The sequence below is a fragment of the Hyposmocoma kahamanoa genome, unplaced genomic scaffold, assembly GCF_003589595.1.
Source record: "Hyposmocoma kahamanoa isolate Upper Pololo Valley unplaced genomic scaffold, ASM358959v1 192, whole genome shotgun sequence".
Lineage (NCBI taxonomy): Eukaryota > Metazoa > Arthropoda > Insecta > Lepidoptera > Cosmopterigidae > Hyposmocoma > Hyposmocoma kahamanoa.
In genome coordinates, this window is record NW_020653719.1 from 5,847,418 (window position 1) to 5,863,110 (window position 15,693).

At 37.2% G+C, this 15,693-nt stretch overlaps 1 protein-coding gene across 3 annotated transcripts in view; it reads right to left on the reverse strand.

Moving 5' to 3' along the window:
• The window catches only part of LOC113226434 (glucoside xylosyltransferase 1), a 36,832-nt gene that overhangs the window by 20,312 nt on the left and 827 nt on the right, over positions 1–15,693 (reverse strand). For 2 of the 3 annotated variants that reach the window (XR_003310103.1, XR_003310102.1), the window contains exons 3-5: positions 15,491–15,683; positions 15,063–15,178; positions 14,352–14,534 (exon numbers count right to left, since the gene is read on the reverse strand). Coding sequence is in view for 1 of the 3 variants with exons in the window: in XM_026459050.1 (XP_026314835.1) it covers positions 4,975–5,124; positions 14,352–14,534; positions 15,063–15,178; positions 15,491–15,683 (642 nt within the window). In the remaining 2 variants the exon portion in view is untranslated. Of the gene's footprint in view, positions 1–3,890; positions 5,125–14,351; positions 14,535–15,062; positions 15,179–15,490; positions 15,684–15,693 lie in introns of those variants that run through there. The other variant, XM_026459050.1, reaches the window with a different exon arrangement.

Here is a 15,693-nt window from a genome sequence, read left to right on the forward strand (position 1 = left end):
CTTATATACGGCTTATTGAAATATATATGACAGCATCGTGATGAAACCTGCACGTCGAAGAAGTGCACAACCCTCGGAAAACGTGTCAAATCCCCAACCAGCATTGGGCCAGCGTGGCGGACTATGTCCCAAACCCTCGTCTGAAAGGAGACCCGTGCCCAGCAGTGGGTCGTATAAAAGGGTTGATAATGATGACTCTTTGATATTAATCTAATTTGATAAATTGACGTTAACTCTGTACATAAGGAATTAATTGAAATAACCAATATTTCATTTCGCCAAGTGCTCTCCATAAATTTCAAACTCTTTTCTATCTTATTTGTTAAACCTTATATTGCTGATTAATTGTTTATAGTAACTGTATTTCCCAATGGAAATCTACCAGTTTAAAATAATAAACAAATGTTAAGTGAATGGTTCGAAACCTGGCTAATCTCAATCTCAAAAAAAACAACGCTATTTTCTTGGTAAAATAGTTATATTCCAGATGAAGTAAATAAAAAATATTACATTAAATAGACGATATAAACAATAACTTCAGAAAACTTACGCTATTATCTTATAAGTAAAAGCAAATATCTCAACTTAGGTTGTTATTATCACAATTATTACAAAATATAGATTATTTAACGTATTTATTTGAGAAATATTATAACGAACTATGTACCTATTGCGATAATAGTATTGGTCATCCTCGTGCACATATTCACATTCCATCAGATAAGATCGTAAACAAAAGTACTCTTACCTATGCAATAAAAAAATTAAAGATATTTTTAGGTACATATATTTGGGACTATGTGGAGGTAACAGTGAATCGGAGATAATACTTAATTTATTCATTCTAATTGATATGAGATTGAACATACACGTGATACAAAGACACAGTCAAATTCAAAGACAAGTGATCTATAAGAAAATTTAAAAGATAACATAAAAAATAGTAAATTACGAGATAATAGTTACTTTGTTAATATACTATTGATTCTAAATTAATAGAACATACACGTGACACATAGTACTAAGGTACAGTCAAATTTAAAGACATATGGATAAGAATCTAAAACGATAATATTAAAAAAAAGACAGTAAATTACGAGATAATACTTAGTTTGAATACTATTGTGTCCAACATACGTACAAAGTTGGAGCCAAACTTGAAGAATCTAACTTTTGTTTTACAACATAACTACTTAATAAGGACATTTATTGTATATACCCGTTACGAACAAAAACATTATACATAGATATTGTAAATCATGATTTACAATCTCATGCCACGTCAAGCTCGACATTTTGGAGTTTAGGTCGATCTTAACGTAAGCTGAATAGAATTGAATCCAAGTCTTCAGTGTCGTACTCTTGACACTGTACATCATTGGTCCACTAGTTTCATTTCAGTTTGAGTACACATTCGGTTACGAAAAATATGCTGAGGAAAAGCCTATTTAAAAAATATCTTTAAAAGCTATACTACATCAGCTCGTATTCAATTTTTTCCCGTACTAATACGGTTCACCGTGTTTCGGTCGAGCGGCAAGATCACTGGCTTTATTTCAAATATTTTTTTGCAAACGAAATTAAAGCCATTTGAAAAATATATATCGTATAGCATACGATAAAATAAATACGATGTTATAAAAAAAGTGTACTATTTACTTCAGTTGATATTTAAAAAAAAATCATTGCTATAAAATACCTCTTGAATACAGCGGTTTTCTTGTAAAATTTCGAGGCAAGTTTGTGTTTATTTTTCTACCGTGAAAATTTTATATTAATCAGTGTATATATCGAGTTCTTAGGTTTTCGCGATTGTTACACATAGGAAATGAAACTATTTTTCCGTTATTTTGACACCGTCAACCGTGACCATGGGACCTGTAAAGGGCCCGAAACGTCGGTATGTTTGAAAAAACAAATATACGCCATGTAAATCCGGAAAAATCAGTGTACATTCTCAGTTTTTAACCGATTTAAAAAAAGGAGGAGTTTCTCAATTCGACTGTATGTTTTTTTTGAAGTAGGTATGTTACGCGATAACTCCGGTATTTGTGAACCGATTTTCATATTTCATTTTTTTTGTTGTAAAGAGGATACCTCCATAGTGGTCCTATTTCATTGAAGAAAATCATCTACCTCTAAAGGTGGCTGATCACGTATGAACATTCATTTTTATAAATAGCGCCTAAATTTTACTTATGGAGCAATTATTTTGATGGTTGGCTTTGCTATTCTCCAATTGGACATAGTTATGCAAACAAGTGGTTCTTGACCCACACCTCGAGTGAAATTGAGTTATGTATTTAGGTAGAACACCAGTCGTGTTCTTTACCCGCTCTTAAAAGTTCCTGGCAATGTACCAAAACGGAGAAAATAAAAGTCTTTCAGGGTACCAACCCTAAATAAGTAACTTTTTAATAGCTAGAAAGAACCATGCTGTTTAACTTCATATAATGTATTTTTTTAAATATGCTAAATGGATCCATGTCACATGTACTGAAGTACTGCAGATCTTTAGCGTTTTCATTACGAAAACTAGAACATGGTTCTCGTTAACTAAATAAAAAGATACATAATGTTTTCTATTTATTGCTATATAATCTAATAGTTTCCCTATATCATTCCTAATGCTATATATATATGCTATATGCATAACTAACGTTGTTTGTCTCAAATAACTTACCTATTTATTTCTTCACACTGTTTTTACAAAAGTCTAATTATCTCGAAAGCGACATTTTGTGGGTTGGTTCTAGTTTGCATAACTATGTCCAATTCAAGGCGTTTTTCTCTCAATATACTTTGAGTAATGAGAACCGAGTTTTATTATTTTTATGTCAAGTCCTGTATAGTGGCGAACTAGGGGATATTTCAATAAAACTTGGCAAACAGATGTAATTCCGCGTACTTTTGAGGTCGGTTTATTTAGTACTCTGTACTGAGATTATACCTACTATATATTTTTTCCAAAATGATTGATTCAACACTTTCACTGTTGTACCGGATCAACCAAAGCCATTTGAGTTTGTATAGACTCTTAAGCCATAAACAGTGTGGCCTAAACTCTTTTTAGAGAAGGCAATTAAAATGTATGTGGGCTAATTAGTTTATAGGTACAGGGGTATTTGCATAATACTAACAACCTCGCAGTACTATATTGTTAACATCATAAACAACTTTTGTTCCATGACTTTCAATAATTCATCAGATTGTACTTTCGGATAAAAATAAAAATATTTGAATAGATATACGGTGATAACTTTGTGCGTAACAAAATACCAGTCCGATGTAAAACACAGGAGTGGGAGTCATCAGGGAGACGCTTGCACGTTTAAACTTGTAATGGCGCTGCTGGTGCTGGGGGCGTTCTGTCGACTGTAAAATAGCCTGGATAGCAGTAATATAGCCTAGTCCAAGGGTCCTCCGCAGCCCCCGCAGGCTCCAATACGTTTTACTTAGCATGTTTTAGCAGTTGAAAAGACGAAAGTCCGGTTTATAGGAATTTATTCAGTACAACAACAATATTAATATCTTAAAATGTAAACGGTTGAAAAATAAGAAAGTAGATGTTTTAGCTACCGCGATCGCGCAGAGACTCACCGTGGTACGAAGCAAAATGAGAAAGTGAAGGAAGACGGAACAATTTAAATTTAAATACAAGCGAAAGAAAAAATGATACGATACAAGTGGAGAGAGGCGATACAAAAAGGTGGGATGATGGTGTAAGGAGGTTACACCGTCACAAACTTACTACCTTACTACCAAAATACAGATCTAATTAGTAGCAGTAGAGCTCCTTGTGAAAGAGTTCGCCCAAGGAAGTACTGCCACCTTACCTATTTCTGCCGCCAAGCAGTAATGTCAGCATTACTGTGTTTCGGTTTTGAAGGGTAAGTGTGCTGGCGAAATTACAGGCACAGGGGACTTGTCAACTTATGGCTCCGGGTGGCAGGCGCAATGGCAGTGCCCATCCGATCTTTGCGTTTTAAAGCTCTGAGTGGCACTGCAAGATTATGGATATTCGTGTCACGCGCCCACGACTTGTTCGCCCCGTCACTTGGTATTATAAAAATAAAAGAATACAAAAAATTTAAAATGTGTCAGATAGTATGTGTACAACGAAAAGTGAAAAGTTTATTTGTGGCAAGTTTATTATGTTTTTTAAAAAGTAATACAGTCCCGTAAGTTGTTAGTATTTTACAAATTAACCTGTCTACTCTATATGTCTTTACGTTGTAAGTGTCCTTAGACTTCTGGCCGCTTAGCACGTGTACTCATTTACACAAACGACGTACAATTCCATTGTGAGTTGTGTGCGACAATTGTGCATTAGAAACTACAATTATGTTACAAATTATATATGATTACATAATTTAATTTTGTTGTTGTTGTTTATATTCATAAGATTACATTATTAGTTATACATGTCAAATTGAACTTACGTCGCTACTGAAAATAGCATTTGATATGCAGTTATAAATTTGTTCCTTACGAGTATTTCTAATTTAACAAATTATGTGATTGCCCCGATCATCCTTAATCAGTTAAGAGCCCAATACAATTTTAAATTTGTCTTTGTAACATAAAAACACAAGCTACTTAAATCATTCGGTACTTTTTCTACATTTATACTTAATGCGAGGTAATGTAGCTGCTAATAAAATGATCAAATCATACGGCGTCACGCTTATATGTATTATATACTTCTAATACCTACGTATCTATGTCCTGTGGACAGTCCAACTAAACAAAATATCTTAATAACGTTCTGCCCCAAAAGTATTTTCAATGTTTATAACATGAGTGGTTCCATTTAAATTTCTGTGTATTTTATATTCCTGTAAAATCCACTTATCACCTAAACCCTTTTAAAAGCTGGGTGTTATTTACAGGCAACAGTATTTCAAGTACCTAGTGAGTAATACAATATTATAAAGATCAATATCTTGTGTAATAATACGACCATGAGCAAAACTACCTTTCAGGTTTAACACACTTTAGTAAGGCGTTTTTCATGTTGCCACAGTTTGATGGTGGCGCTTCAGAAATGTAGTTTTCTAGCTTTAATTTAATGTTAGAAGGATCAGTGCCGATCTGGTACTCGTCAATACCGCGGTAGATTGCCTGAAACATTAAATTATATAAATGTAAGTGTTTTACTATACATAGGAGAGTTGGGTAGTTTACTGCAAAAAAAATGTTAAAACATTATTTTGTATTCCTTCAAAAATACAAAGTGTTGGTTATGGCATATCCTCTCTTCTTTGCGAGACAAATATAAGGGAACTATAAATTTTAAATCCTCGTAACTCTGTTTCTGGATGAAATCGCTTTTTTATTCTTCAAGCGCAATATCCGGCAATGGTTATGGTATGGTATGGTGTGACGGGCTGGAGACCGAAACTCGACGTTCAGGCTCCGATTTTGCGTGTGGTGGGTACAGGGTCTCCCCTGCCAATCAAGCTCCTCCGGGAATCTCAGCAGCCTCCTGGGTTTGAGGTACTTCGCCCTGTAGTTGTCCACGCCGGAGTATTAAAGTCGGACGTACGCCGCCGATTCCTCCCTCTCCATGCATACTCTGCATAGAGGGCTGTCTGTGATACCTAAATTGAAAAGGTGTTTATTGTATAGGATCACGACCCGTCAGGGCGGCAGTTAGAGTGCGAAGCTCTTGCTTTTCGAGTTTGATTAATTTCCGAGATAGACTGGTGTTGAGCGTTGGAGTGCTTCCCTAAACCTTTTAACGGGGGCAAATGCTTTCGAGAACGGGAAAGCTCGAGGGTTATGTGGGACCCTCCGATGGAAGGCATACCAACTAAAAACCCCCCGGCGCAGCCTCTTGGCCGGATGTTGTAGGCGCTGTAGGATCCCGCAGATTCACCACTACGACGCCCCGGGCCACCTTGGCTTCTGCCAAAGTTCCCGCGCGAAAGAGAGGAGGGTCGGACGCTTGACCCATCCCCTCAGACGGGTGAGACCGTGCGATGCGGGCAAGGGATTCCCGTCTCTTGCCCGCTGGCCTCACGAGGGAATTAGGCGAGCAGCGAACTGGTCTACAAACCGTAAGGGTTATATATATGATTGATCAACCTATAGGTTCTACAGTATCCGTCTCCGATCCATTTCTGGCCAGTTCATTTGCTGCGTCATTGCCGCTGTGTCCTTTAATCCATTGTAGAGTTACGTGGTTGTGTATACATACCTCCATGAGGGCTTCATGGCAGTCATAAATAAGCCCTGAGTTTATGTCATAGCTGTCCAGTGCTTGAAGTACTGACATGTTGTCAGAGAGTATTCGAATGGAGTGATTCTTTACTCTTCTCGCTATGATTGCTCATGCTGCCTTTGATACTCATACATTCAGCCTGAAATACTGTGTTGTGGTCACCAAGTAGTGTTGATATCCTGATATTGAGGTCTTCTGAGAATACACCAGTACCTGTTCCTGAATTTGTTTTTGATCCGTCAGTGAAGACGTGGACCTGTCTGGGGTTGTCCTTTGTTGGGATCTTCAAAGAATTGTATATTGTATTTTTTGTCAAAAATGTATTGTTTTGGGATCCACAACCACACTAGCGGTGCCCGGGGCGCGAAACTGAGCGTGGACGTGCTACTGTGTTGTTAATGTTAAAAATTTAAATATCAGTCTAAAACTGCGTTATTTGCAATAAAATTAGTATCAATTTATTCCTTAACAGATGATCAAAAAGACCACGTATTACATTAATCAATTTTATAATTCATAAATAGAGTAAAGTGGCGAACAAAAGAAGAATTAAATGTTTTAGTTTGAACAGTGTCGGCAATTAGTGAGTAGACTGCCTTCACGGTGCATTGCTCCCATTGACCTATTTATTGGTAGGTCAATGATTGCTCCCAAATAGGTTCAACGACCATAGCTTACCGCAACCTAACTCTCAATTTCGCAGTAACACATTATACGGTAGTGCTGCGACAGTTAGTTGGACTGCGCGGTGACTGGTGAAATCGGTCCGAAGTTCAAATCCCATAAGTGTCTAAAATAAACTTTTTTCTGTTTTTTTTTTGTTTACTGTTGTTATTTTGTTCTACGCGACAATACGCGAGAATATCTGAAATAAAGTTGAAGAGGTATAATTGACGAACCTACGCCACCAGGCGGCAAGTAGTATTATCCCTGGTTTGTAATTGACAATCGACAAATTAGCGCCACCTAGCAACAAGTAGCAGCGGGAAAACCTGGTTTTTTTTAAAATACAGTTTTTGCAATACCTGGAGTATACTGATAACAATTATGAACATTAACCGGGACCATGATAATGAGCCACAACGAGTTAAATTTTTATGCTGTGTAGTATGTGAACAATACTATCACCTAGACTGTACAGATGTTTTATTCCAGATCTTCAATAAAATGAAATCGAAAACTTTTAAATGTCGATCGTGTACAAACTCACACCATTTTCACAGCACTCCAATTAACCACCACCATGAAGACAATATTACGCAACACAGGAAACCAAATGTTCAGTGCAATTTACCCACCAGCAATTCATTCGAGTTATTGTCAGAAGATGATGATGAAGATCACAAAATTCCATCAAAATTATCCACCACATACTCATATTCGTCGCTACCCAACATATCTACTCAACGCAAAAATATAAGCTCTCCGTCACTACAAGTAAACAGTGACATAATAGAGGACTTGAAGGAAAAAATCCGTACACTATAGGAAAAACTTGAAACAAAATGAACTGGATAATCAATTACCAGAAAATCATGTCTTAGAAAAAAAAATTATCGAATACGAACATAAAGTTGCAAAACTGTCACACATTTGCCAATCAACGCATAAACCAAACTATACATGTATTAGAATCAAAACGAAAAGCTACAAAAAGCAGAACTTGACAAATCACGACAAATCCCGTATGGCCAGAGGAACCGAGTGGATTCTATTTTGGCGCGTGGTAAAAAAGAAAAAAAAAGCAACGAGAGCAATAAATCGATTACAAGCCACCATAATTTTACTCACCCTCCGTCAGATGTCACTGGTAATCCGAATAAAGATAAACCCGATATAGGAACCTCAATAAAGCCAAAATTTGTGCTCTTAGCTCCAATAAATAAAATGAGACTCTCTCTACCTTAGAAAATACACTGACTGATCACTACCAGATTATTGTGACCGTCAGGATGGCTGGTCGCCTGTGGCGCTTGGCACTGAGTGTATATTCAAGAATTGCTATTATAACTATTTGCTACTATTTGCTACCTGTTCTAAATAATTGCTACCTATGATATATTCTGAGAAATTTTAAAAAATGTTTGACCAGCCATTCTGACGTCAGGTTGGCTGGTCGCCTCTTTGTTCAGCATAAAGGGAGCAGATTTTCCAGAAGTATGTATTACCAATAATTGCTACCTATTTGCTACCTTCACGAATTAAAGGTATACGCTTCATATCCACATTAATTAAAAAAATATAACCGATTGAAAATTTTGCGAAAAAGTGCCTGATTAAACTAAAGAAGCAAAAGTTTTTAGTGCTTTATTGCCATAATATACAGGCGTTCAACAATTACTTCGAGGCGAACTAGTCTGGTAAGATTGCTAATGTATAAAACCGAGACGGTAGGTAACCATCATAACGCAATATTAACAAAGAATTTAGTTGTAATTATATATTTGTTAAAAAAATTATATAGTTTTAATTATCTAACAAAAGTATGAACAAAATCTTTGTCGTAGTTCGTTACAGTGCACTTACACAGGGCTATTTTATGCGCAGGCCAGTTAATTATAATTTTTGTGTTAGCCTCACATTCTTTGCAATTTCCATTGTACGTTATTTTATCATTCTCAGAAATAGAATACTGTTTACATATCCAACTGTGTGCAATGGGATGAACCTCCCAAATCTTTTCGCGCAAAAGATGGGCGCACTGTTGCTTAGGCAAGCGATGTTTCATTCTAAATACAGTCTCAGGTCCATGATTTAACTTTATACGTTTACTTAACGGTTGCATTCGTTCCCACTGATAGGTATCAATAATAAAATTATAAATTACTGTTTTACTGACTACTACTTCGTCCTTGTATTCCTTTTTTGATTGATTATCATTAGACATAATTTTGTTTTAATCTTCATAACGAACAGCAGGATTATCAGGGCCACTGAAGAAAAGTCGAAATTTTTCTTTACAGAAAGATATAGTGCCTGTGTGGAAATTTTATGTGATAAAATTTCACTAAACAGTGGATCGTTAGGCGGCGCTAAATCAGATTTACTGGAAAAATACTTTTTTTTTGCAGTAATGCATTTTTTGCTCATCGAGTGGCTCAACAAACTTCCTCCCTCTTTTCATTGTCACCACCACCACTTTGATCCACTTATGGCAAATGACACACATATTGCGTTATGATGGTTACCTACCTTCTCGGTTTTATAAATCAGCAACCTCACCAGACTAGTCTGCCCTTTATATTATGGCAATAAAGAACTAAAAACGTTTGCTTTTTTAGTTTAGTCAGGCTTTTCGTATCGGTTATATTTTTTTAACTAATTTAGATATGAAGCGTATACCTTTAATTCGACAGGTAGCAAATAGGTAGCAATTATTGGTAATACATACTTCTGGAAAATCTGCTCCCTTCATGCTGAACAAAGAGGCGACCAGCCATCCTGACGTCAGAATGGCTGGGGAAAATTTTTTTTTTAATTTCTCAGAATATATCATAGGTAGCAAATATTTAGAAAACGTAGCAAATAGTAGTAAATAGATAGCAATTCTTGAATATATACTCAGTGCCAGACGCCACAGGCGACCAGCCATCCTGACGGTCACAGATTATTCATTACTTAAAACCGCAATGCGGATTAAAAGAACTCCTACAGGGTATTGCAACCAAGGTGGAAAACTTCACATTTAGGGACTACTGCATTGTATTTATCAGTGATGAGGATTTTATAAGCTCCAAGAACTATTTTAAGTTGCTCACCTATATTAAAGAAGCCCTACAGATAATTCAACGCACCAATATTATACTGTGCCTTCCAACCTATAGATTTAATATTCATATCTTCAACTGGCGAGTGGAGAACTTCAGTAACATGCTGTACTGGGATCCAGAGATACAAGAGTATGCATATTTACTGGATACCAATTTTAACTTGGAATACAATCATCATATGTATCGCGCCTACTCTGGGCTCATTAAGCCTAAAGCACTACGTACCATCACTAAAGATCTGAAGAGGCTGATCTTACTTATCACAAAACACCACATGACATATCCGTGTAACAATTCTAATTGTAATGATAATGCATTTTTTCGTCAAGATATGTTAGAAGCCCCAAATATCGCCACAAGGTAAAAAAATATAAAGACCGTTAGTATAAAGAATGCCCTGGCTCAATTTCAAAGCCCTATATTGGCAATCACAGAAACAAACCTCGACGATAGTGTTTATGATACTGAAATATTTCCGACTAACTGTGCTGTCCTACGGCGGGACAGACCCGAAGGGAAGGGCGGCGATGTGCTGCTTGTCGTACGCCAGCCCTATAGCGTCCAACGTATTCTTTATGACTGCACACCGGAAGACGAGATTGTTGCTGAATTTATACACAACTAAAGTATGTAACTGTGTTTACATGAATAAAATTGAAAACAATATTAAGCTCAACCCGAATACATTTTGGTCTCATATAAAATCAAACAAACCGTCGAGCGACCTCACTGTGTTTGGTATGTCCAATCCATAGGAAGTCGCAGACAATTTTGCGACATTCTTTCGAAGCGTGTATCTAGCGTCGGCTCCCGCATTAAATCCTGATGATGCCTTCGCTGCCGTGCCTGCGGCGATTCCCGAATCGTGCCAATACCTGACCGAGCTATATAACTTTGGAACATGTAACTGACTCTGACGTATACACCGCGATGAAACAATTATAGCCTAAGCTAACTCAAGGAACAGACGGAATTCCGCAAGTAATAGTAAAGGATTGCAGTGAAACATTTACTAGGCCGTTACTTTATATTATAAATTTGTCCATAAATCATAATACATATCCTAGAGTCTGGAAATCTTCAAAAGTTCTACCTATTAAGTCACGTTCAAAATCCGAAATTAAAAATGATCGTGCAGTAGCTGTCTTATCGGCTTTTGCAAAGGTTATGGAAACCATTATGTACAAGTTGATTCACGAACAACTTCGGGGATGGTTCTGTGATCAACAGCATGGATTTTTGCCGGGCCGCCTACTGCTTCAAATTTGATTAACATTACTACCACTATTGGTGATGAGTTGGACTCCAAAAAGCAAGTCGACGTAGCTTACTTGGACTTTCAGAAGGGTTTCGATCAGATTTATTGTGATATTCTGCTTCGGAAATTAGTTTTTACTTTCCCAGTAAACTTGGCCACATTTTTTGCTGACTATTTGGCAAACCGTCAGCAATACGTGCTTTACAACCGGTGTCAATCCCAACCGTATACGGTTACCTCTGTTGTGGGTCAGGGGAGTTGCCTGGGACCACTCATGTTCTTGATTGTAGTTAATGACCTGCCGCTAACTGTCCGACACAGCAAGTGCCTCATGTTTGCTGATGACGTCAAATTGGCCATGACCATTAAGTTGGAGGCTGACTGTGTCCTCCTCCTAAAGGACATTGACAACGTCTTTGGCTGGGGCAATGACAACAGTCTACGCTTAAACGCACACACTCAACTTACGCACACACTCAACAGCACTTGGGAAAACCCTGTGTCGCGGGTGCCATGGACACACACATAGATAACCACAAATCACACCCAAACTCACGAAAGAAATAAATGTAGGTCATACAAATATTTCTCCCGGCCCGGGAATCGAACCTAAGACCTCTGCGTGGCAGTCCGGCATGGTAACCGTTCGGCCACGGAGGCAGCAGACGTATAAACGTTGACAAATGTACCACTGTATCGTTTACGCGCACTCGCAAACAAATAGACAATACTTACAAAACAAAAGATACTTACATCAGGCGGGCTACATCTGTCAAGGATTTGGGTACATGGTTCGATGCCGAGCTGACTTTCCGGAAACATATCTCAAAATTAAATAAATCTGCGCGTATGTGTCTCGGCTTTCACATGAGACAATCAAGATCGTTTAAAAATGAGCTCACATCTCGTCTTTTGTATAATAGTTTTGTTCGTAGCAAGCCAGAAACTAACGCCATCATTTGGAATCCCATTCATTACAATCACATATCGACGTTAGAGAAAATTCAGAAGTCCTTTGTTTGTAGCCTTTATAGAAAGATTTACGGTTATAACCCTTTAAATCACCCCACCACTTTTATTTTGGGTATGGTCGGCTACAGAACGCTGGAAGTAAGACGCAAACGCTCTTATGACCATATACATATGTCGCTTGGTGCGTGGAATCTTGTACAATCCATTCATACTATCCATGATAGGCTTTTTGGTGCCTAGGACCTACAACCTGGTGCGGCCTCATATAAGAAGGCTGTTTGAAATACCTTCTACACGTTCTAGGGTAAGTGATCTGGCTCCTTTGCCCCGCCCGGTTAAGTACTTCAATCAGATGCTTATCTTTGACTCCTCTTTGGACCTCTTTGCATGCTCAGAAGCCCATTTGACAGTTCCCGCGAGACGATATCTCGAGTCATGGACCAGAGACAGCAGCATCATATAAGTATTGTGCATCACGAATCATTAATACTATGTTAATGTTTTAAAATTTGATTGTTAATAATGTACTTGCGATGTATTCAATTCCATGGTTTGTCTATTTTGTTATTAGGAGGGGTCGCAGGTCCAGCATCGCTTCGAGGGCTGCAGTTGGAGTCGTCCTTATGCAGTCAGTCGATAAATTTACCCAGCTTGTCGGTTGCGGTTAGTTTCGATAAGAGTCCCCATTGTTTACCTACCATTCTATGTCACTGTTAGAAAGTGATTGTAGCATTGATCTAGTTGTCCAGTGCCTCTACCATGAGATTATAGTGACAGTTCTCGCTAGTGGCGCTATAAAATTTGCCATACAAAATGGTGAAGTAATTTACGCGGTCGCTAGCGGCAACTGTCAAACTAATCTCGTGGTACAGGCACAGGTGCTTGCTCCAATTCATCTTGTACAATATTATAGTCCCCCACCAGTGTTGGCCGTGCCGCGGGGCCGAGTCTGTCAGTGGGCATGCGGAATCGTAACTGCTCAATATGTTTGATGTCAATTCTTGGACCTGTGTTTCTATGTTGTAGGGCTCTGGTTAAGCTTGTTAATGTAAATTTTCCTATCGGTTTTTCGGGGGTTCCGTTTCAGGGGGTTTACTCTCGATATCCGTCAGACATCCGTCCGAAACAATTACTGTCAAATAAGTAATATTCGACAAAATTAAAAGACAAGTATCCAGTATGAAACTTCATTCGCATCACGCGTCTTTTCATTTGGTCAAGTATTGCTTATTTGGCAGTAATTGTTTCGGACGGATGTCGGACGGAGATCGAGAGTAGACCCCCAGTTGTTGCACTTGGTGGCTGTTTTTAAGCTGAATCTTATCATCTGTGCTCACACTGTGACACATGTTAGTTCAGGACAAGATTTACTGCTCCTTCTGACGCTAGGGTTAGGTCTATAATAGATCTACATCTTGTATTTACAAAAGTTGGTAGGTAATGTACCGTTAGTAAGGATTTGAAGGTTAGTTGTGAATATCGGGCAATTAAAGCTTATAACATAATTTGTGGACACTATTTTGGTTATAAAATAAAGGGGTGATCATAGATTGTCATATGCTTATTATTTTATAATTCTGATTTTTGTTCCTACTCAAAGGTTCACAGTAATGGTGTGACTAGTTTCACGAATTTAGCTGACATAAGTATCAACAGATAATTTACACGGTACAGTAAGATATAACAGATTGGTGACCGCAACTCGAAGTCCACGCGCCTATTACAAGTTTACTATTATATATTAATAATAATAATAATTTTATAATATTTAGGAATCATGGTAAGTTGAACTACCTTGAAAGCTGGCTGCTTTTCATTGTGGAAAGCTCATAACAAAATACATTTGTAAAATTAAAGATGATGTATTAATAATCAAATATGCCAAGAAATGTATATGTACTTACTACTCCCTCCTGAATTTGAGCTACATTATCAGACACATCATTGTAAAATATTAAATGTTGGCAAGCTACTCTGGTAACCTTAATGTCACCATTTCAAGGCAATGTTGATCTTTGAGATAATAATAATATGTTTGTATTGTTACATAAAAGATAAATATTCTTCCCAATAATATCTTATTGCTCTACTAGCTTAATTTGGGAATCATAGTTAAATGAGTTACCTTGAAAGCAGGCTGCTTCTCATTGTGGAAAGCTCGTCGACTACCGTGCAGGAGAAAAACACCGTGTTTCGTCGCGTCGTGACACGCGTCACCGTACATGCACTGGTCTGACCGGTAGTTGTACCGACACGACATCTCCATCACAGCAGCCGGGTGATGGTGGAATATTATGTTTATTATATCCTGGAATAACAGAGGTAATAGTGATGGCACTAGTGATATTAGCGAGAGCTCGGAATTGAAAATATAGTGGTATTTGTGTTTACACAAGAATTTATGGTTGTATTTGTGGTTTTTATTTGAATGGCACACCACTACATAATGCAATTCCAAGCTCTCACTCATCACTATTTTATTAAAATAAGCTTAGTTGCAGCACGGACTTCCAGATATTGACTTGGAGGCTTATTTTTAACAGTTTTAAGGCTACTTAAGATTGTACCGAGAGAAACATTTATAAAATGAAAATGGCCCATGGATTATAAATTAACACAATATTTATGAAATGGTGACTAATATTCCTTACTACCACTACTGATACTACTAATATTACTTTCATGATATTTATATAATAGGTGCATAGAGCAGTCAGCTTCACAGGACATTAAAACAACATTATGTGTAGACAAACAGTTCGCAAATACATAGCTGCAATAGAATCAAGAACATTGGCCTTAAACTTAAGTACAGCTAAATAAAAAATATAATAACCTGATCACCCCATGGAATGTACAGTTTCCATCTGAGCATAATTGGAGTGACATATTCGGTCCAGCCAAAATCTCTCATTCTAGACAAGTTCATCAACATAACTCCTGAGTTTAGACCTAAAAATATCCAAAAACTGTGGATAAGAACCGGGAATAAAATCTGTGTTTTTATATAACAGTGCCTTATTTTTTACTATTAAAATTTTACTTGTCTAAGAATAACTCTTAACAGTTACAAAACATATATACGTACATATATATATATATACGTATATATACGTTATTCAAATTTAATAAATAAAAATTAACATAGACACACTCAATAAAAAAAATCTGTCTAAATATTATATGATTGACAAACCAGGTTATTTAACAGATTCTAAGAAGTAAAAACTTACTATAAGAAGTTAATAAAAAGTAGAATATTACCCAAGTTCCCATAAAAAGGATGTTTAGCAAAACGAGGATACCATGAAAGGCTGGGATTTTCATGCTCCAGAGACATAGCAGACATTTGTGAGGAATTGAATTTTGAAAATAAGCTCCATAATTCATCAGCTGGACCTAAGAACACAGTGTCAGTGTCCACATATATAAGGGCATCATGATGAGATATTAATTTCTGAAAAAAA